General features: G+C 39.5%; 2 protein-coding genes across 4 annotated transcripts; both read right to left on the bottom strand.

Moving 5' to 3' along the window:
• Positions 1-562: 562 nt before the first annotated feature.
• On the bottom strand, positions 563-6,000 carry NCR1 (natural cytotoxicity triggering receptor 1). 3 transcript variants are annotated; one of them, XM_033128300.1, is made up of 7 exons: positions 5,906-6,000; positions 5,787-5,822; positions 5,331-5,615; positions 3,432-3,710; positions 3,141-3,191; positions 2,214-2,261; positions 563-2,086 (listed from the first exon to the last, which is right to left on the bottom strand). In XM_033128300.1, exons 1-7 carry the CDS (start codon positions 5,937-5,939, stop codon positions 1,902-1,904), a joined length of 918 nt encoding a protein of 305 aa, XP_032984191.1. In that variant the 5' UTR covers positions 5,940-6,000; the 3' UTR covers positions 563-1,901. The 3 variants fall into 3 exon arrangements, with proteins under 3 accessions (XP_032984191.1, XP_032984192.1, XP_032984193.1); XM_033128301.1 differs by having other exon boundaries at positions 5,331-5,477; positions 5,906-5,969; XM_033128302.1 differs by lacking the exon at positions 3,432-3,710.
• A 5,683-nt stretch (positions 6,001-11,683) lies between these two features.
• FCAR (Fc alpha receptor) lies at positions 11,684-22,192 on the bottom strand. Its single transcript, XM_033128303.1, has 5 exons — positions 22,128-22,192; positions 21,664-21,699; positions 17,415-17,699; positions 15,133-15,420; positions 11,684-12,128 (listed from the first exon to the last, which is right to left on the bottom strand). The coding sequence occupies exons 1-5, from the start codon at positions 22,159-22,161 to the stop codon at positions 11,947-11,949; spliced, it is 825 nt and encodes a 274-aa protein (XP_032984194.1). The 5' UTR covers positions 22,162-22,192; the 3' UTR covers positions 11,684-11,946.
• Positions 22,193-22,802: the final 610 nt, after the last annotated feature.

The following is a 22,802-nucleotide window of genomic DNA, read 5'->3' as shown; positions in this document are numbered from 1 at the left end:
ATATGGTGATGGAAGGAAATCTGAGAAATTTTTATAAAAGTTGGCTCCTTCCTTCCTTCCTTCCCTCCTTCCTTCCTTCCTTCCTTCCTTCCTTCCTTCCTTCCTTCCTTCCTTCCTTCCTTCCTTCCTTCTTTCCCTTTCTTCCTTCCTTCTTTCTTTCCTTCCTTTGTCCTTATCCTTCATTTTGCTGTATGGAATACAAGCCATGTTCAACATTTTAAAAAGAGTAATGCAATACTTAACCATTTGGCTTTGTCCTGTTGACCAGTTTTGGGAGACTTTGACTTGAACTGGTAAGAACAGTAGGGCCATGGGTTAAGTGAAGACCCTTCCATTCCTCTGAGGTGGCTCCTCTGCCCAGGTGAAGCCCATGCATCTATGTCTTGAGACCTAAAATGCTTTTACCTAATACATGTTTTCCTTGAAACTCTAGGTTTTTTGCCATAAATTACAATATGAAAAACTTGGAATGTCAGAACCCACTCCAAACAAATCCATCTCATTTTGAGAGGAAGAAGACTATAATTTTATATTAATTTAGAAATTCTTGGATCTTAGACTACCTGGTAGATGAAGAATGGAAAGAAAAAAATTCAGTATTGGGTCCACTTGTAATGAGGTAATAATTGGTAAAGTTATCAATTCCCTATAATATTGTGAAATATCATGCTTACTATGCCTTGAGTAACTTATGTATGTCAGAGCTTATGCTGGTTTCTTGGTATTCTTCCTCATCAAATCTGTAAGTTATCCCTTTGAGGTTGGAATTATTTTTCTCTGATATTTAACAGAAAACTCAGATTCAGAGAATGAATTTAACCCAAATAAATTTAGTTCTCATTAAATCATCATGTTATCCCTTTAAGGTTGTAATTATTATTCTGCGATATTTAAGAGAAAACTCAAATATAGAGAATGAATTTGACCAGAATATTGGGGGGGCAGCTGGGACCCATATAATGGGTATATTAATGGGTTGATCAAATAGAAATTTTCAAGAAGGAAAGGACTTATGGTGCCTAGACAGCATATCAAGGACATACTCAAGTGTCAAGCTCTAAGCTGTCCTCCAGCCCCATTTATATATCCACTGATTAAACATACGTTTCTTGAGAACTCTCTTGGTAGTGGGAACTGTGAACACAGCCATTACATCTGACATAGATTTAGTTCACATGAGTTCAGGGTAGAGACAGGAAGATGGATATATGTGCAGTAGTAGGGTTCAAGTGCTTTGGGAGCATAAAAGTGGTATCATAAGTCAAGCTGAAGGATTTAGGAAATGCTCTTGGAGGAGATGACATCTACTAAAAGACCTGAAGAACAAGGCAAGGTATGGATAATGGACTGAAGATGGAATCTTGTGGTGGACAGGATAGAGGAAATTGGGGTGTGGCTGAGATCCAGCCACAGCACAATTAGGAGCACTGTTTACTGCCTTCATCTCCATTGACTGGCTGTTGCCTGTCTGGCTCCTGTTCCATTTAATAAATGCCTATTCTGTACTGGTTGGTAAGTACTTTGAATGACATCTGCAGAGAGAGCAAAGAATAGGAAATAGGGGTAAAGAGCAAAGTAGGAAGGCAAAATTCCCATGGTCATGGTGTTAAAGAAGATGTTTTCAGGGAAGAACGGAGTGGTTAAACATTTGGTTTGTGGCAAGCAGGGACAAACATACTTAGAGCCTAGAAGAGACAGTAGGATCTGATTGCAGAAGAAATTTAGCATCTTCATTCCCCTCCTGCCTCCTTCAGGATGGTTCAGCAAACGCCATGCAGTTGTCCTGCAGTGACTCTCTCCTCTATGGATATAACAGGGATCACACAGCCCAAAGTCAAGGTGAGCTTTCAACTCTACCAAGGTCAAGATGAACTTTCAGAGACGACCATTTCATCTTTTGGTCATTCGTCCAAGGATCTTTGTGTTCTGAAACTTCTGCATTCCTGACTGGAAGCCCTGTCGGCTCCTTCTGGAGTCCTCTTCTTGCAAAGCCAGTCTTTAGCCAGGAGACACACAGCCACCAGGACCAGGAAAGCCAGACTAATCCGAAAGAGATTCCAGGAAGTGTGGTCCCAGATGGCAAGATCTGGGACCAGAACAGTGATCATTGATGGGCACACATGAACACTATCTCACCCTTTTTTTCTTTTTCAGATCATAATCCTTTCCAAGTTCCTTTCTTTTGACCCTACATCCCACAGCTGCTTGCTTACCTTTCTGGAATTCCATCTTTGTGGTTAACAAGGAGGGTTTCCAAGAGTCTGCCGATAATAAGGAAAGTGGAGAAGTGAGGAAAAGAGGTGGTGTGGGCCTCTTCCATCACAGCCTCTCCCCTTGGATACACCCCATGACATTCTATTGTTTTTCAAGGTTCCCACCCTACACTCCAGGACCTAGTGGCTTCATCTGGCAGGTAGAGTGGAGAAGTCAAAAGACAGATGAACCTGAGGAAGAATTCAGCACTAGGACTAATAAATGTGTGTCTTCATGCCAGGTATATCTTCTACCTGAGCCTCAATTTTGCTTATTAAGTCAATTGATATAATTTCTTCCTCACACACAGTAAAATTTAGTCTCACCATTTTCTTCATGGTCCTAAGTGAGTTGCCCAAGCCCCATGCCATCCTTACCATCATCTCTCTGACACCATATTCAGCCCCACTGGCCTTCTTGCTGTTCTTTTATCACACTGGCCATCCTCCTGCAGTGGCCACTCCCTCTTTCTGGGAATTTTTTTCTCTAGATAGCCACAGGACTAACACCCTCAACTCTTTCAGGTATTTGCTCAGATGCCTCCTTCTCTACATAGCCAACTGAAACAACTCTATTGAATATGGCTGCCTGTCCTTCCAAAAGCCTTAACCCTGCTTGTTCTACTTTGTCTTTTTCCATACCACAATTTCTTCTTCTTCATGAGCTATCTAATTGCTTAATGTATCCTGACTGTGACTCATGGTTTGTCTTCTCCAGCTAGAATACTAGTGCCACAAGAGCAAGGGTATCTGTCTGGTTGACTGATAGAGCTATAGGTCATGACATACGTTGTGCACTCAACAGATATTTTGAATGAATACCATGTTTTTTAGTGTCACTGGGAGACTTTGATTCCTCCCCCAAGTTTAGAAATACCAATTACTCACCAGGAGAAGAGGGCTGCTCTGTGGATGCAAGGCTGGTGTTCCCAACATCTCCTGACAATGGGGACAAGGAAAAAAGTAAGAGCTTTGTTTTTCTCACCTATTCTGTCTCCTTCTCCCTCTCTCTCTGGTGTTCTTCCTCATGAACAATCAATAGGGTCTCTAGGAACTGGATGGGAACAAGGGCATTGGTGGGACGTATCCTCTCTACATCTTCCCGCTTGTCCCTCATCACTGATTGGGGTTCACTTGGGGTTCCAGAGAGGAAATGGGGAAAATTGGGGGTTTCCTCACCTGTAACCAGGAGCATCACAGGCTCACTGGGGAAAGACCATAGATGGTTGTTATAAGAACCAAAACACCTGTATGTTCCTCTGTGGGCTGTGGTCACAGGGCCCATATAGAAGTCTGCCTGAATATTCCCATATTTGTGCTGTGGGCGGCTGGATCTTCCCTCCTTGATCAGGAAGAACGTGCTTGTTGCAGTCTCTAGACGACAGTAAAAGGTCACATTTTCTCCTGAGATCACCTCAGCCCCAGGATGAACTGAGAGGGTGGGTTTGTCATACATTCCTGTGAGAGAAGGTGGCTGGTAGGTAAAGAGCATATTTATCCTGCCTGCTATATTTCCCATTCCCCTCGTCTTTAAGACTGGGATATAACTCCCCAGAATCTCAGTCTCTTCCATTTCCTAAATTTGTCTTGGTCATGGGTACACCCTTCAAGATCTCTCCCTTTAAGACTGAGACACTTCTATAGCTATCAAAGGTGTTAATATGAATCTCTCTCTGGGAATTGTCCTACATCAATGGTCGTCAGAATTTGGTCTTGGGACCAGAGACATCAGCTAGAAGACTGTTAGAAATGCAAATTCTCAGGCTCCACCCGAGACCCACTGCATCAGGGACTCAGGGGTAGGGCAGCCAACTATGTTGTAAAAAATTATTATTTTTTACTTTTTGTAAAATACATGTAACATAAAATTTACCATCTTAACCATTTTAAATGTACAGTTCAATGGTATTAAGTACATTCTGTATTAAGTATATTCTCTGTTGTACAATCATCATAACCTTCCATCCACAGAACACTTCTCATCTTGCAAAACTGAAACTCTGTCCCCATTAAATAATAACTTCCTATTCCCTCTCCCCTCAGTACCTGACAGTCACCATTCTACTTTCTATCTTTATGAATATAACTGTTCTAGGTGACGCATACCACATGTGCATGGAACAATACAGTATTTATTCTTTTGTGACTGGCTTATTTCACTGAACATAATGTTTTCAAGGTTCACCCATCTGTACCATGTGTCAGAATTTACTTCCGTTTTAAGGCTGAATAATAACCCATAGTATGGATAGACCACATTTTGTTTATCCCTTCATTTGTTGATAGACACTTGGGTTGTTTCTACCTTTTGGTGATTGTGAACAGTACGTCCATAGATATGGGTGTACTAAAGCCATCCGTGTTTTTACAAGCCCTCCAGGTGATTCCATATTTGCTGAAGTTTGAGAAAATCCTTCAGCTGAAAGGAACCCAAGATTACCCTCCCTCCCAATTACTTATACCCCATTGTATTTTTTCTTTTTCCATGCTGCCATTTCCTCCTCATGTGCTATCTAATTGATTTATGTATCCTGACTTTGACTCATAGTCTGTCTCCTGCTAGAATACTAGTGGCACAAGAGCAAAGACATCTGTCTGGAACCTCCCTAGGAGTGGTTCTTGTCCAATCACTGGTTGATGCTGGGGGAGAGGTACAGAGCCCATAGCCTCATTTTGTGACTACACTGAAGGGCTATCTCAAGTCTCGAGTTCCACATTTGCTTGGCCAGGTTCAGATGACGTATCACAGTCCAACTTGACTTTCCCAACCTATTTACCTATTTCCCTCATCCATCACAGGTGCTGTTTTTTTGAGTGCATTCCCCAGTAGCTCCCCCCCCACACACAAACATCCATTTCAGAATTTCTTACCTAAAGAACCAGACCTAAGACAAATCTACTCCTAGGACATAGAGATAACTCTCAATAGATAACCTCTGTAAGAAGTGATCAACCCCTCTCCCCCGAAAAAGGACAACAGTGTCTGAGGGAGGCTTGGGAGAGACTAAAGGAGATTAATAAGTGGTGAGCCTCCCCAGGATTCAGGCTAAGGAGATGACTAGAAAATGGGACAGTTACCTGTTAACACCAGATCCAGAGGGTCACTAGGCTCTGACCAGTGCTCCCCACTTCGATACAGGCACTTGTATTGCCCTGCAGTGTGTGAAGTCATGGTCTGGATGGAGAACTTGACTTTGTTTGTCATTCCACGTGGGTTCGGGGTCTCTAAGGCAAAAAGGTGTCCCTCAAAATGCAGCTCGTACTCAGTGGCCTTGTGAGTTCCCTGGCACCAGATGATCACCGGCATTCCACTTGGAATCATGAAATTGGGCTTGGCCCAGATGATAGGTTTTGAGAGAATCTCTGGAAGGGAATCAGAGACTGAAGTTCAAGATAAAGGCCCTCACCACCCTAATTTCCACCCAGCTGCTGGCCTCAAGCCCTCCTAATAAGCCAGAGTCCCTGCCTTCTCCTTCAGTTGTTCTTAGGTGGATACTTAGTCTGAGCCTGTTAGTCTTGAAAGGAAGGACTCACGCATCTGGGAGCTGATCCTCTGGCTCAGATACAGACCTGGAAGACAGGAATAATGAGACATATTGCCTCACCCACACCTAGATCCCTGGATTCCATCTCCCTTCCATGTATGAACTCACCGAGGCATAGAAGGGCAATGAGGGTAGAAAGCATAGCACAGATTCTGCCCGGCTAATGTAGAGCAGCTGGGTGGAGACTGAACCCAGCAGGCCATGGAGATGCAGAGGATGTGGTTGAGTGAAGCCCAGACCAATTGCCATGGGGCTTTCATATTAACTTGTTTTAAAAGAAGGTTCACAGCTTCCTCCACCTCTGACCATGGGGCGTAAGGAAAGGATATGGTCCCCGATCATATCTGAGATCTAACCAGATCCTCGGACAGTTGTCTGCCCCACCTGAAACTTATTTCTGGGTCAACTTCTAAATTTTGAAACGTGGATATTATGCCTAGAGAAGGCATAGGGCAGTGTGGGGACAGAGTCCCAGAGAACAGTTTCCAGTGGGGAGTGGGAGCTGAGACCCCACATGACACCCTGCATGACAGGCAGTATTCAAGCAAAAACCTTAAAACCATTTTTAAAAATATGTTTAACCTTGGCCCCTCTGTGTATAGCATGCGTATGCCTGGGTAAAGCAATTGGTTTAATTAGAATGGAATGATAACACTGTCTTCTTCAAAGATTTGTAAAAGGGATCAAATATACAGTGATGGAAGGCAAAGTGACTCTGGGTGGTGAACACACAATGTGATATATAGATGATGTATTACAGAATCGTACATCTGAAATCTATTTAACTTTACTAACAATTGTCACCCAATAAGCTTTAATTTAAAAAAAAGTTTCAATAAAATGCTATTTTTAAAGCAAAAAATGTTCCATTTCTTACATAAATCTGTTATAAAGGAGAAATTAAATACTAAAATATAATACAATTTAAATTAGCATTAAATTTATATTAAAATTATTTAATATAAATATAAAATATTTTAATATATTTTAAAACTCAAAATGAATTCATTGTTCTTTTTTCAAAGATTCTAAACAATTTTTGAGAGTGAAATGTTATGCCAATTTGAATTCTGCCTCACATTCTATGAGAAAATCTTCCCCAATCTATTAGCTTTGGTTCTTAATTCTTAATGTTGTTGAATATTTTCCATTTTTGTTCTTATTTGTATACAGTAAAATTCACTCATTTGGTGTTCATTCTATGAGTTTTCAGAAATACATGTAACCGACACCTTAATCAAAATATGAAACAGTGGCATCAGTAGTATTTGTCCTTGTGTGTCTGGCTTGTGTCATTTAACATAATGTCCTCTGCGTTAATACATTTTGTTGCAAATGACAGGATTATTTCTATTCCATTGTTTTCTGATGTCTTCAATTCTTAGCTCCAAATTCCAGAATTTCCTTTCTCTACCCAGTCAACATCCATCCATTGTATCTGGACAGTCTCCATCGAAATGTCCTTATAACATTTTGAGGGGAGACATCACCCCCCTGTGTCTATAACATCCTGGAAAAGAAAAGCTAAAGTGAGATGTTCACTTTTTTTTTTTTTAATAGCCAAGACACGGAAATAACCAAAATGCCCATTGGTAGACAACTGAATTAAGATGTTCACTTTTGATTGAGATGATAGCTTGGACATCAAACTCCTAGGCAGATTCTGACCCCAAACCAGAAGCTCTGCTCTCCCTGTGAAAAGGGTCACCTGGTGGATTGCTACTGTCTTGTCTTCCAATGTTGGGCTTCTCCGATGTAGAACTCACCAAAGATAAATATGAGTGCTTCTTCTAGCTAACTTTCCGTTTTGTGTGACTTGGAGACTTTAGCCTTGAGGGGAGCAGAGGAAGTAGTGGGTGAGGACCCAGGGATACCTATCAGAGTTTCCATGTTGACCACATATGTAGAGAGCAGACACAGCCAAGGCATGTGAAAAAACTGGTTATGTGCTATGTTTTTTTTTTTTTTTTTTTTTTTTTTTTTTTTTTTTAATATCACACTTGGCCTGCGGAAACATTTAGATACTAGAGCATGGGGGAAGGAGGCAGGGGTAGCTACTTTGAAGGACATGATGGGGCAAGTTCATCTGTAGATGAGAAAGATCTCTCTGGACAAAGAGGGCATCTTGTTTTCCTCCTCTACCATAAAATATTGTAATTTCTCATCATTGTCAGCATAAACTTCATCCATAGCATGAAGTTAAGGTTACTAGAGAGTAGGTCTCTTGGTCAAGAGAGGACTAGTTGTCCTTTGAAATAAACTGACCAGGATCAGTAAATAGTTCTGGAATGGGGAGAAAGTTCTTGTATTTTCTAGGAGCTTTATAATTTTTGTTTCGAATTTAGGCCTACGGTCCATTTGAGTCAATTTTTGTGAAGGGTGTAAGATCTGTGTATTAGATTAATTTCTTTTGCACATTGATGTCCAGTTGTTCTAGCACCATTTGAAGGGACTATCTTTGCTGCATTGTGTTGCCTTTGCTTCTTTGTCACAAATCAGTTGACTATATTTGTGTGGGTCTGTCACTGAGCTTTCCATTCAGTTCCATTGATCTATTTGTCTATTCCTTTTAGAACACCACTCTGTCTTGATTATTGTAGCTTTATAGTAAGTCTTGAAGTTGGTGTGGAAATGGGGACAGCACTGCGCCATCATCACATAATATTAATGATTCCCTCACCCCCTTTATTCTTTCTACTTAACTCACCAATGTAGACCGTGGGTGCACAGGGCCACTCAAAGTGGAAAAGTTGATTCCAGCAGTGTTTAAAGACTTGAAGATAGAATCATCTTTAGAGGCATGTTTGTGTTAACTGGGCTGGAAACTTGTTTTATATGTTGGGTACTGTTCTGCAGGGTTTGCCATCATTAATTCACCGAATCTCCATGATAATCTGATGAAATTGATAGCATGTATTCCATCTGTTTGTAGATAAGGAACTGAGGTACAAAGAAACTAAATCAATGCCATGTTTTATGCAGCTAGTTAGAGGTGTTGGGTGATCAGTTCCAATCCTGGAGTGTGTTACCTGGACACCACACACTAAGGTCAATTATACCATCCATCCTCACTAAGTTTGTCTCTGGTTTCTAATGGAGTCTTCTGTATCTATTTAGTACAGCTCCAGTTTCTACCTTAAGTTCATACCTGTACTCCTGGGGCTATCCTCATATACAGACTGTAAGCCACGTTTGAGATGATGGATTTCAAGTCATGGCTCAACCAATTGGTGACTAAGTGACACCAAGGATGTTATGAATAATTTATTCATTTTTAACTCAACTTTATTGAGATACAATTTACATATGATACAATTTACCCACTTAAAGTGTATAATTCAATGGTTTTTAGTATATTCACAGAGTTTGTTGCCCAATCATCACCACAATTTAATTTTAGAACTTTTTATCATCCCCCAAAATAAACCCAACACCCACTAGCAGTTACTGCCATTTCCCCCTCACTCTCCTTCCCATAGGCAACCACTAATCTACTTTTAGTCTCTACAGACCACAAATAACTTTTACAAACTGTGGTAAAATATATATAACATATTATAACATTTATCATTCTAATCATTTCAAAGGCTTTTAAATTGTTGTAAAAAACACACATAACACGAAATTTACCATCTTTGCCATTTGAAGTGTGTAGTTCAGTAGTGCAAAGTACATCCACATTGTTGTGAAGTAGATCTCCAAAACTTTTTCATCTTGCAAAATTATATTCTATACACCACCCCCAAGTAGTTGTTATTTAATGGGCATGGAGTTTTGTTTTAACAATTTTAAACGAAGTTCAGTGGCATTAAGGAATTCACCACCATCCATTTCCAGAACTTTTTCATCATCCCAAACTGAAACTTGGTATTTATATATTTGTATCATTATCCAATTCATATTATTTCTGAGCCTGTTTGCTCACGTAACATGTGGCTTGATTCAAATGAAACTCACTGGGTTACAATATATTCATATAAATGAAATGACCAGCGTGAAGCCTCACATAGATCTGAAGGTCATGGACTATCAAACCCCCCCCACTCTTTTCCCTTAAGCCAAATCTTACACTTAACCTAAATCAATCCAATATACAAACTGTCAAAGGCGAATGCACTCACTATTCAATGCCTGAAATAGAAAGGCAAAGCCACGTTTGTTTGTTTTTTGTACTTTAGCAAGGGAGATTTTTGCTAGCCAGACAAGGTGTCTCTGAGCAAAGCCTATATTGGGCTTTGGGGAAATGTGGACTTTTAGGGGCTCTTGTTGTTTGACATCCTCTATAAAAGCATGTTTATCTGAGGAATACTATTTTTATTGGTTGTCACTCACAGGTGTGTTTATTGGAGTGAAACTGTTTCTGACTGGCCGACATTTAGAAGCGAAGAGCTGATTGTTTGAGTCGCCAAGGCATTTTCACTGAAGGGCGTGGCCATTAATGATGGGTTAAAAACAACAGGCTCTGGTGGCTTCTTGTCACCATGGCTACAGGACAATAAAACTTTTATAAAAGTGCAGGCATTCTTTATTCTCAGAACCCTTTCCCAAACAAGGCCCTGCCCTGACAAAAATCACACGTGTGAGGCTAATCTTACTCTTCCCAATTGCATCTCTCTGGTCCAAATCTTGGATGTGACGTAAAGTCTCTATTAGTCCTCCTCTGAAATTGTGGCATTTCCCAGTTGGTCACTAACATTTCCTCCATTAACTTATTTATTCATAATTTCAATGAATAAAACCAGTATTTTATGTTTTCTATACCTTCTGATGAATATCGCAAAAAATGAACCAATAGATTAAGTAGCTCAAAGTGCCGAGAAACCCCAGAGGAGACACTTGTTTCATAAGTCTATCTACGATTGAGCATTGAACAAAATTTATGTATAACTTTTGAATCCCCCCAAATTTTACTAATAGCCTACTGTTGACTGGTAGCTCTACCAATAACGTAAATTGTGAATTAACACGTTTTGTATGTTATATGTATTATATACTGTATTCTTATAATAAAGTAAGCCAGAGAAAAGAAAATGTTAAAAAATTATAAGGAAGAGAAAATATATTTACGGTATTATTGAAAAAAACCTGCATATAAGTGGACCCACGCACTTCAAACCCATGCTGTTCAAGAGTCAACTGTGTTTTGCATCGGAGGAGGCATGTGACATTTTGAAATGTGTCAGTTTCATAAGAACAGGAGAGTTTTCTTTTTTTAAAATGAATTTTTATTAAATTTATTGAGAAAAATTTATTGGGGACATTTGTTAGTAAAGTTATATAGGCTTTAAGTGTACAATTCTTTTTTTAAAAAATTTATTGGGGTGACAATTGTTAGTAAAATTACATAGATTTCAGGTGTCTTTTTTTAAAAAAAACAATGTGATTTATAGATGATGAAATACAGAATTGTACACCTGAAATCTATGTAACTTTACTAACAATAAAGTTGTTAGTAAACAATTGTCACCCCAATAAACTTTAATTTAAAAAAAAAGTTTATTGGGGTGACAATTGTTAGTAAAGTTTCATAGGTTTCAGGTGTACAATTCTGTAATACATCATCTATATATTGTATTGTGTGTTCACCACCCAGAGTCAGTTCTCCTTAACAATGGTGAAAGCTTGTGTTAATACACAAGTTTTAGTGTAGGGAAACTAGAAGCACACATGTCATGGAATATATGGTATGTTTAGCAAACAGTATTAATAATCAATTTATTATTAGTATTAATAATTAATGGAATTCTAGACATTAAGGTCTTGTAAAGGAGGATGTAAGGATATTTGGTTTTGCTGATAAAGTCAAGACAAACTGAAGTTATGAGCCACAACTCACATAGAGGAAGGATGAAAAACAGTCTGCAAGGAGAATTGAGAATGCTTTGCTTTATTTTTTATCACAGTAAGTGAGTTAAACCAAGACTATAGTGAGCATTTTATCACCAACATCCAGGAAGTTGGGGTACACATATATCAGATCCATATAAGAAAATACCATTTGATTGGCCTGGAAATGGACCCAAGCTTCTTAGTGCCTCTTTCTCCCTTGTGTTCTCCAAGCAGCTTTGCAGGACCTCACAAGTGCTGATTCATTTCCACTTGCAGCACCAAGTGTCTACCTGGTGGTCATTAGGGGGTAGTCCCAAGGTCTATTCTGTCTGACGTTTCTGTGTACTTGAGGTCAGTTCAGGTAAGTCTTCTAAGTGTGCTTTGTGTGGAAACTTATGGCTGTGCCAATTTTCAGCCAGTATGGCCAAGAGAGCCACAAGGATCAGCCCTGCCACTCCCATTCGGATCAAATTCTCCAATGTGTAATCTTGGTTCATGGTATCTGGAGAAATAATTAAAAAGTGATGTACGAAGTATTAGTCACAATATAGTCACAGGGATATAAAATACAGTATGGGGAATATAATCAACATTGTTATAAAGACTATGTAGGGTGCCAGATGGGTACTGTACTTATAAGGGGCATCACTTCATGGACTGTGTAGATGCCTGGCCACTGTGCTGTACACCTGAGGCTGAAGTAGAATAATATTGAAATATATATATATATATATATTTATTTATATAATAATATAATATATATAATATAATATATATTATAATATATATAATATATATATATAATATATATATATATATTTCCATGGAATGTAAAGTACAGCATAGGGAATATAGTCAATGGAATTGTAACAGCTATATACAATGTCAGTGAGGTAGTAGATTGGTGGTGGGTTATCACATTGTGAGGGGTGTAAATGTCTAACTATTACATTGCTTTGTACACCTGAAACTAATATAAAAAAGGGATGAACCATCATTTATCATGTTCCATTTAACACCAACCCCGGAGCCCTGAAATGAGAGCTCATTTCTCTATTTGTGTTTACACTGGGACCCCTTCCTCAAAGAACTCATGCATTCATGAATGACATTCTTGGTCTGTAAGCTTGGGTCCATGGGTGGGAAACTGGTTCCCAGGGGAGTCTTATAAATAGGGAAAGAGGTGGTTATGGGGAGGTTGTGTTTACTTTTTATTCCTTCCTCATGTAATGATTTCGCTGAATGTCTAATCATGCACTCTATATATCTGGAACCCTAAATTGTCTCTTCTACACCTTCTTCACCCCACACAACAATTTGTGTTCCTCTCTAAGACAAGACAAAGGGTATTACAACATTGTTGGTGTCTGGGAAGCAGGTAGGAGAAAATTTTCAGGTAAACTTAAGTGAAATTAATCTCTCCTATCATATGACCTCTTACTAGACAATGCTGATCTCTGAATCTTGAAAAAATTTCTTCATTTGTTATACGGACTACATAGGATTTTGTTCCTCTCAAGGATATAATAAAATATTGTGAAATTATAATGCTCAAAAAATCCTAGTAACTTCTGATTCTGGGTTGTGAACACACAATGGGATTTATAGATGATGTAATACAGAATTGTGCACCTGAAATCTATGTAATTTTACTAACAATTGTCACCCCAATAAAAAAAATCCTAGTAACTTTCTCCTGTTAAAAATAGAGAAGTCAATTCCAAATGGACTTGAAATTCCAAATTAATTCCTAATTGCAAGATACAAAATATTTTGAGTTTAAAGACATGATAGATCATCTTGACACTACGAAAGGAGATGGTTTCTAAAACAAGATACCATGATTACTCTAAAGGAAAAAGCTAATAAATTCACTCCTCCCCCACGGATGCCCAATTGTCCATACACCATCAGTTAGAAAAGACCTTTCTAAGCTATATGACCTTACAGTGCCATGGCTATCATATTTTCTTAGCTTGTGGAATGACTGGACAAAGCAGACATGATAGATGAATGTGCTTGCCCTGCTCAGTAATCAAGAGGTGCTTCCATCTGCTCTAACTCGTGTTTTCTCCTCCTGAGCAGAATAATGTACACAAACAATATATTAGGTTGGTGCAAAAGTAATTGTGGTTTTTGCAATTGTTTTTAACCTTTTAAACCGCAATTAGTTTTGTACCAACCTAATGAAAATACAGGCCTGGAACGGTCCTCAACTTTCTTTCTTGCCCTGTCACCCCTGGTCCGGGACGTATGTGAGGAATCCTGGATGTCCCTCTATGTGGAATGGCGGTTCAAGTCTTTCTGGGGCTTCCGTGTTAAGGTTTATAATGAGTTCAGTTGAGTAATGACTTAAGGAGCACGTTATAGCATTGATCCTCACTGTGCAGTAAGTCTCCAAAATGTGTGCCTCTTGTATTCAGGCTTTGAAGGGAGTCACTAGAATAACTTCCCTGTGCCTCAGTGTGGATTCTCAGGGACCCTGTTGTCTAGGTTGCTCTTTGGTGTCACTGGAGCATCACACACCTTGGCAGGTGCTCCTCACAGTTCTACATAATGATGCAAGCACTTACACTCCTTTGGTCAGGCAGGTAAAATACTAGGGGTTCCGGGAAAGACCCATTCCAGACCTCTGCCCTCCAGAACTCTAAGGTAATGAATTTGCATTGTCTTAAGCCACTAACTTTGCAGTTCTGGCAACAATAGAAAACTAACACAACACTGGGTATGAAACATTAGAGTATGTTATTTAAATGAAGGACTTTAGTTAGAAGACAGAAAAAAATGAAAATGTCCAAAGCTTGTTTCTGAGTTAAAATAAAGACAAATAATGTAAAAAAAAAAAAAATGGGGCTCATGACAGAGTTTTAAAGAGAACTGACTCTGGGTGGTGAATACACAATACACTATATACATGATGTATTATAGAATTGTACACTTGAAACCTATATAATTTTACTAACAAATGTCACCCCAATAGATTTGATAAAGAGTAATATAAAAAAGTAGATCTTTACCAGGAAAAAAAAAAAAAAAAGAGTCTTTCCCATGAGCCATAAATCCCCATTCAGTCACTCAGGGATTCTAGTATGTGTTTTAGGTTAGGGTAAGGATATCCAGTTACAACTAAGCATTTGAAAAAGAGAGGTGGGTCAGTCTAAGGGTGTGTCAAATATCTATTGTCTCAATAACACCCTTTCATGTGATTTTGAATGTGGGCCTCTCCTTATCAACAGACCTGATTCTGAATTGGGCTTCTTTTTTATCAATAGACCATGTGTTTCAAAGGATACTGTCTGGAGAACTCTAGAAGAGGATCTGAAAGTCAAATGTAGTGTGGGTGAGAAGTGCTTCTTTCTTCACAGTCCTCTGAGTAATGATTTTCTACTGCCCCACTGTTCGTTCTCAGTGCATCTCTTCATATTCCTAGGCCTGATGCCAAGGCTCTGGACAGCCAATGGGAGCCCAGAGGAGGAGGACATGGGGGGGGGCTGGGGTATACCTACCTATGACCACAAGCTCCAGGGCATCACTGGGGGCTGACCACACGTAAGGGCTGCCACTGTGCCAACCATAGCACCTGTAGTTCCCTGAGAAGCTGAGGTTCACAGGACCCACGGTGAAATTGCCTTGGTGTTCTCCATTTTGGTGCTGTGGCAAGGAAGCTTCTCCTTCCTTCGTCAGTAAAAATCTATCAAATGGGACGTGTGCTGAACCACACTGGAGGGAAATATTCTGTCCTGGCATCATCACACGGCCCTGATCAGTGGAGAGAAAGGGTTTCTCATACAAGCCTAAAAGAGAAGAGAATGAGATATTAGCAAGATTTTATTCCCTTTTCTCTTTATCCTTGCAACTTATGTTGGATCCATGCTAAGAGAAGAAAAGATGCTGACATTTCCTGCTGCAAAGGAATGGGACCTGGAAACATTGCATTTTACTACCACAGGACCCATACTCTGTCCCAGACTATTGCAGACAGAGCCAGGCAAACAAGCAGCCCTCAGAGCTTAGATGAAAGATAGATGAGAGATAGAGATCTGGTCTCTAAAACCAGAAGAGACATATGATTCTGTTACAAGTGACAATGTCCGCACACCACCACCAAGTAATTATGGGACACTAGCTATGTGTCCCACAGTTGAACGTACTTCTGACACTATCTTCCTAGAGACAGTGTCAGATATCACAGGTTAAAGGCTGAGTCCCCACTGCCCGTCTCAAGTCCAGGTTGTTGTCTGTGCTTCTGACTGATCAGCTATAAATCAGAGGTTCCCACCTTGGGTTCAATTTATTTGCTAGAGTGGCTAACAGAACTTAGGAATCATGTTACTTACTAGATCACTGGTTTCTTTTAATTTTTTAAAATTTTAAAATTAGTTTTGGGTGTACTTTAAAAGAATATAACTCAGAAATAGCCAGATGGAAGAGATGCATGGGGAAGGTATGGGGAAAGAGTGTGGAGCTTCCATGTCCTTTCCAGATGTGCCACTATCTCCAGTCTTTATGTGTTCACCAACCCAGAAGCTCTCTGAATCTCATTCTTTTGGGTTTTTATGGAGGCTTCATTAAGAGTCGAGGTTGATTAAATCATCGGATATTGGCAACTGAATTCAACCTCCAGCCCCTCTCCTCTCCCAGGAGGTTGGAGGGTGGGACTGAAAGTTACAACCCTTCAATCACACATTTGGTTCCCCTGGCACTATTAGGTGTGCTTTCGAAAATAAACTCATTAATATAAACTAAAGTGTGGTTGAAAAGGGGTTTGTTATGAATATCAAGACACCTTTATCATCTTATCACTTAGGAAGTTCCAAGGGTTTTAGGAGCTTTGTGCCAGGAACTGGACAAAGACAAATATGTTTCTTAATGTAAATCACAATATCACAAACCGTATATTGGGGAAAAGGGGGAATGGTATCCTGAGTGTTTGAGAAGCTATGTCAGGGGACTGAAGGAGGTGAAATTGTATAAGAATAATGTCAGCAGGCATAGAAGGACCTGGAATTCCAGGGTGCATCCTTCTAGAAACATAAGGTCCAGGCTACCTTGAGAACAGAGCTTAAAACTAAGGACTGGATTCAGGCAGAGGCAGCATAGCTCCCTATTCCTTAGGTATGGGCTACAAATAGTGATTTACTTCAATTTAGAAAGTGTAGGTGGGAGCAAGAATAACTTTACACTGGAGAAACCTGATGAACACTATCTCAGCCAGGCGCTCAAAGTCAACATCAACAGCCATATTCATTTGTATGGTATGTACTCTTGATATGATGTGATGAAAATGGCATCGTGACTCTGTGGTCTTCCTCAGAATAATCCATAGCTCCTGTCTTGTCATAGGTAAAACATCAAACAACTTCCAATAGTGGGGCATCCAAAACCATATCTGACCAATGCTCCTCAAAACTGCTAAGGTTGTCAAAAACAAGAAAAGCCTGAGAAACTTACACAGGAGGAGGAACCCAAGAAGAGAGGACAACTAAATACAACACGGGATGGTGTCTTGGAATAGATGAAGGACATTAAGTGAAAACTAAGGAAATTCAAATAAACTACAGACTTTAGCTCAGGATGATATATCTATTTTAGTTCATTAATGGTAAGGAATCTACCATATGGATGGACGATGTTAACAATGGGGGAAGTTAGGTGCTGGCCATATAGGACCTCTCTGCCATATCTTCTCAGTTTTCCTGTAAATCTCTAACTGTTCTAAAAATCAAGTCTATGAAAAAATAAGAAGGAAAAAATGCCCAAGGCCTGGGGACCTTGGCCATCTCCTCACCTGTCACCACCAGCTCCAGGGCTTCACTATGATTTGACCAGCTGAGTGTTTTCCTATATTGGCATTGATAACGCCCTGCAGTGTTTGTATCTATGTGCTTAATGATGAATTCAGCCACCTTCTGAAATCCCCATCTCTCCGCCACCACTGTGGATGTGGAGTTTTTCAGGATCTCCAGTTGATACAAGTAAGACTCAGGTATTCCACAGCACTGAATCTTCACAGACTCATTCCAGGGAATCACAGAACTGGGCACAGCAGATATTTTAGGAACGGGAAGTTCCCCTGGAAGAAAATAGAGCCTGGGAGTTGGCCTGCCATGGGGAAACTATACTCCTTTCCTTCTCTATGGGGGGAACACAAATAAATAAATGTGTGAAGGACCTATAATTACTTCCTTTTAAAATGTTTTTTTTTGGGGGTTATTTTCTAATGCAGAAAATATATGTACATAAAATTTACCATTTTAACCATTTTTCAGTGTACAACTCAGTGACATTCACCATATTGTTTAACTATTACCATAATCATGACTCAAAACAGAAACCCTATAACCATTAAGCAATAACTCCTCACTCCATCTTTCCTCAGCCTCTGGTAACCTCTGATCCACTTTCTGTTTCTATGAATTTGCCTGTTTTGGGTACCTCATATCAATGAAATAATATAATATTTGCCTTTCTACGCCTCGTGTATTTCACTAAGCATAATGTCCTTAAGGTCCATCTATGTTGTAGCGTGTGTAGGAATGTCCTTCCTTTTAATGGCTGAATAATATTCCATTGTATGAATGGACCACTCTTTATTTATCCATTCATGTCAATGGAAACTTGGGTTGTTTTGACCTTTTGGCTATTGTGAATAATACTGTTATGAACATGGGTGTACGTATTTCTGTTTGAGTCCCTACTTTCAACTCCTTTGGTTATATACATAGGAGTGGAATTCCTGGATCATATGTTTAGCTTTTAAGGAAATGAAGAGCTCTTTGAGGAACCAAATTTCACCTCAGTAATAACATATATTATTGAGGTGAAATATTATTGAGGTGAAATTCACATAACATAAAATTAACCATTTTTAAAGTGTATGTTTTAGTTGTATTTAGTACATTCACAACATTGTGCAGCCTATCTAGTTCCATTTTTATTCCCCCCATACACATTAAGCAGTCACACCCCATTCTACCCACCTCTCAGCCCCTAGCCACTCATAGTTGGCCATTAAGTTTGCTTAGTGTTTTGTTTGCTATGGTAATTTTTATCAACACTCAGTTCTGCTCTTCACTCTAAAGTGAGGGTGCTGAAAATTGGAGAAACCATGCCAATTGCTCAAGACCACAAATTGAAGAGTGGCTAAACCTGGTTTGGAAACTAGGGATATCTCACCCAGATTCTGTGCTGTCTCCTCTGCAGATGGGGAGAGCTCTCCATCCTGAAGCAGTTAGAGAATGCAACGTGACAGACAGCTAACACAAGTGTCTGGTGACTTTGATGATTCCTTCTGTGAGAGAAAGCCAGGAGGCTGGAACTTGGCAATAAAACAGCCCCAAGGGCAGGATTTAGGATAGAAAGGGATTTAGAAAGGATTGGGGGATATAAGAAGGTGCTGGTTAGCTCGTTGGCACCAATCCATACATGCTGAGTGGCTTTGAGCAAGTCATTTTGCATTTGAAGACTTCTGCTATATATATATATATCAAATTATAATTGTATATATAGTCACAGGATGTGGAGTACAGCATAGGGAATAGAGTCAATGGAATTGTAACAGCTATATACAATATCAGAGGGGTAGAAGATTGGGGCGGGGGGTTACCACTTTGTGAGGGGTGTAAATGTCTAACTATTACATTGGTTTGTACACCTGAAACTAATTTTAAAAAAGAAAAAAAAGACTGTAAAGTAAATAAATAAATAAATACCTTACTGCAAAAAAAAAAAAAAAAAAAAAAAAAAAAGACTTCTGCTGTCAGCTTTAACCCTATACAGAAACTAGCAAATAGGGGGAGGAACACTCAAAACCTGCTGGTTCCATTTGTCAAGGTGTATCATCTATTTTAGACCTGACAGCAATGTGCTCAGATGCAGCTCTGTGAAGGGGATAAGAAGGGTTTCCTGTCCCCATGAGGGTTGTTGTCAAGCAAGACAAACCCTGCTGGACTTTCTTACATTCATTATAATTCATTCACTAATACATCTATGCATTCGTTGTTTCAAAATATATGGAGAGATGCTTCCATTAACCTAGGCACAAGGTTTATCTACTCTCCTGCTATAAACCAGTAGTTCTCAACATGGGGTGATTTGGCCTTCCAGGGGACAATTTGACAATGTCTAGAGGCATTTTTTTTGTGGTCACAACTGAGATGGGAGGAAAAATTGGCATCTACTGGCTGGAGGCCAAAGATGCTGCTAAACATCCCACAATGTACAGGACAGCCCCTGAAACAAGATTATCTAGCCCCAAATGTCATTGGTGCTGAAATTGAGAAACTGACCTAAATAGATCTGGTTAATACCTTTAAGGGAAGGATGATGTAGGAAATGTCAGATATTAATTTAAAAAAATGCACAAGTATATGATTATAGATGGTGATGTGTGACCTGCAGTACAAAAGTGTAGAAGTCTGAGATCTGAGAACAGAGGTGAAGGTTCAGCTGATATATGAGGATGAGTAGAAATTGCCTAGGCAACAGGGACAGACAGGTTTGGAGCATTTCAGATTGAAGGGGCAATGGGAAAGGCCTTGAGTTAATAAAGTGCAGTGATTGAAGGAGAAACTAAAAAGCAGAGACTCAGAAGGAGAGTGAAAGATGTATTGGAGGAGCAGACACAAGCGAGGGTGGGCAGGACTTGGGGAACCTGGGGAGGTCAGTAGGTATATCTGAAGATAAACTACTAAGGAGTTTTAAGGGGGAGATAAACCTTTTGTCTACCTATCCCAAAATTTAGAAAACACTTACTCATAAAGGTATATGTATCCCTATGTTTATTGTAGCATTATTCACAATAGCCAAGACATGGAAACAACCCAAGAGTCCTTCGATGGATGAACAGATAAAGAAGATGGAATACTTATATAAAATGGAATATTACTCAGCCATAGGATGCTGCCATTTTCAATAACATGGATGAATCTTGAGAATGTCATGATAAGCGAAATAAATTAGACTGAAAAGGAGAAGAATCATACGATCTCAGTCATATGTGGGATATAAAACAGAAAGCAACAAATGAATAAACAAACCAAAACAATCAAACAAACAACCTCTTTGACACAGACAACAATATGGCGGTTACCAGAGAGGAAGGGGTGTAGGAGGAAGTTAAAGAGAGCAAAAGGGGTCAAATATATGGTGACAGAAAGAGACTAAACTTTGGGTGATGAGCACACAATGTAATATACAGATAATATATTATAATATTGTACGTTTGAAACTTATATAATCTTATTAACTTCTGTCACCCCAATAAATTTAATGAAATAATTAAAAAAAGAAAAGGGAGGGTAATAGATTGGGGAGGAGGGTTATCATTTGGTGAGGGCTGTAAATGTCTAACTATTACATTATTTTGTACACCTGAAACTAATAAAATAAAATCATTAGAAGACAAAAAAAAAGGGGGAAGGAGATAAAATATTTGTATTTTAAAGGCACTAGTAATTCAGGCTACAGTCTTTAGAAGGAGCTGGAAGAGAGAAGACATGGATGAACATGGGGTCACACCCATTAGAAGGCCAAGGCAGTAGTTGGGGTGACAGAATATAAAGTAGTAATTTAGTACTACCCAGTGTTTGGTACTATAGTAGTATTGAAAAATACACAGATTGTGCAGTAGGGTTGGACTAAGGCAGTATCCCTTTAAATGAAGCAAAATACGTAGAATGGGGAGAATTAGGCTGTGACAACAAACATGTGCAATATAGGAAAGGATATTGGGCAATCAAAGATGGCTCCAAACTTCCTCACAACTGCAGTTGTGAACATTCAGTAAATATACATCTTTGATGGACAGACAGATTAACAGAGGCAAAAGCTAAATCCAGCTCTGAGCATGATGAGTTTGAGGGATTTGAAGATACTAAAGTGAGACAGAAATCATGCGAGGGGAACACAGCCAAGACAACTAGAATGGGGAATAAAATTGGAATTCATTTAGGTTTTAGACTCTCTTTCCAGCCCTTCTATCCCAGAGCTGCCATGAGACTAGAGGGGCACTGGGGGAGATTTAGGGGAACACTTACCTTCCTGTGCCTGAATCTTCTGGATGAGACAGAGCACTAGAAGAGAGAGATTCATAAAAAAGCAATCCTTCAGTTTCCAATCTCTATTATAAATCACCCTACATAATGCCATTTTTTCTCCCACAACAAACATAGCACTGAGGCTCATCTTTTAGTTTTACCTTCTAGATTGAAGCCCTGAAGCTCTCATTTGTAGGAGCTCTGGAACCATCATGCATCCCCAGAGAGCATGACATGAGTTGAATGAACCTCACAAGGTCAACTTGACAAGTGAGCCCCACAAGCTAGTTTGGACTTGGATAGACAAGGTTATAGATATCTGGGCAAAGATGATCTCTCCAGTAAGGAGATCAGAATCTCCTTGAAAGCCACTAAGATTAATGTGTCTTCATGTTAAGAGGGACCCTGACTGTTTTGGGATTCCCCCGTCTTCTTCTCTAACCCACTTTCATTTCAGGACTCACAGAGACAGAGGAGGGTGGTATCTCTGGGGGCCATAATTCTGACAGCCTCAGTCCAGTGTGCCTCTTGTTAGTACACATTAGCAGATGACAGACTCTTACAAGACATTAAGTAAGATCCACAGGAAGTATGAGGTCAGAACCTAACATCAGAGAAGTTCTACATTTATTGCCCCACAAGGATTGGTTCACTCCCAATTAACTTAGTAGCTCTTGGATAGAGTCCAAGAGGAGAGCAATCTTCCTGTTTATGTTTCAGATCAGAAATAAGTGCTTTCCTCAACCAATTTCTAACGGGGCTCAAATCTTTCTTTGGACCAGATCTCACATTCAAAAGGAAGGACCTGGGACAGATAAGATGGGTGCCATACAGACAGAGATTTTTCTTCATTGGATCATCAGTTAAAAGCCATGTGGCCTTGCCTGGTATGGACCCATATGTGCTCTCTGGAATTTATGGACTGAATATATCCACTTGGACTTGATCAGGCAGGCAGTATACTCTTACACTGGGGATTATCTCAATGCCATAATATAGAGAAATTTTCTCCAGAGCTATTCATCATCTCTAAAGAAAGAACCTCTACCTCTGTATCTATCTCTATCACCTATATCTATATATCTATATTTATATCAATAAACAATGGGTGGATGGATAGAAAGTATACATTAGATAGA

The sequence above is a fragment of the Rhinolophus ferrumequinum genome, chromosome 15 (genome assembly GCF_004115265.2).
Source record: "Rhinolophus ferrumequinum isolate MPI-CBG mRhiFer1 chromosome 15, mRhiFer1_v1.p, whole genome shotgun sequence".
Classification (NCBI taxonomy): Eukaryota; Metazoa; Chordata; class Mammalia; order Chiroptera; family Rhinolophidae; genus Rhinolophus; species Rhinolophus ferrumequinum.
This window is presented reverse-complemented; position numbering and strand designations above follow the sequence as displayed.

Excerpts from the sequence above, each read along its gene's own strand:
- FCAR (XM_033128303.1), bottom strand. The coding sequence starts at position 22,161 with ATGGCCCCCAGAGATACCACCCTCCTCTGTCTCT. Across the intron at positions 21,700-22,127 it reads TACCACCCTCCTCTGTCTCT|TGCTCTGTCTCATCCAGAAG; the intron begins GTGAGTCCTGAA and ends TCTCTCTTCTAG. Across the intron at positions 12,129-15,132 it reads CCTGGAGCTTGTGGTCATAG|ATACCATGAACCAAGATTAC; the intron begins GTAGGTATACCC and ends TTATTTCTCCAG.
- NCR1 (XM_033128300.1), bottom strand. The coding sequence starts at position 5,939 with ATGCTTTCTACCCTCATTGCCCTTCTATGCCTCG. Across the intron at positions 3,192-3,431 it reads TGTGATGCTCCTGGTTACAG|GAGATGTTGGGAACACCAGC; the intron begins GTGAGGAAACCC and ends CCCCATTGTCAG. Across the intron at positions 2,262-3,140 it reads AGAGCAGCCCTCTTCTCCTG|ACTCTTGGAAACCCTCCTTG; the intron begins GTGAGTAATTGG and ends TATTATCGGCAG.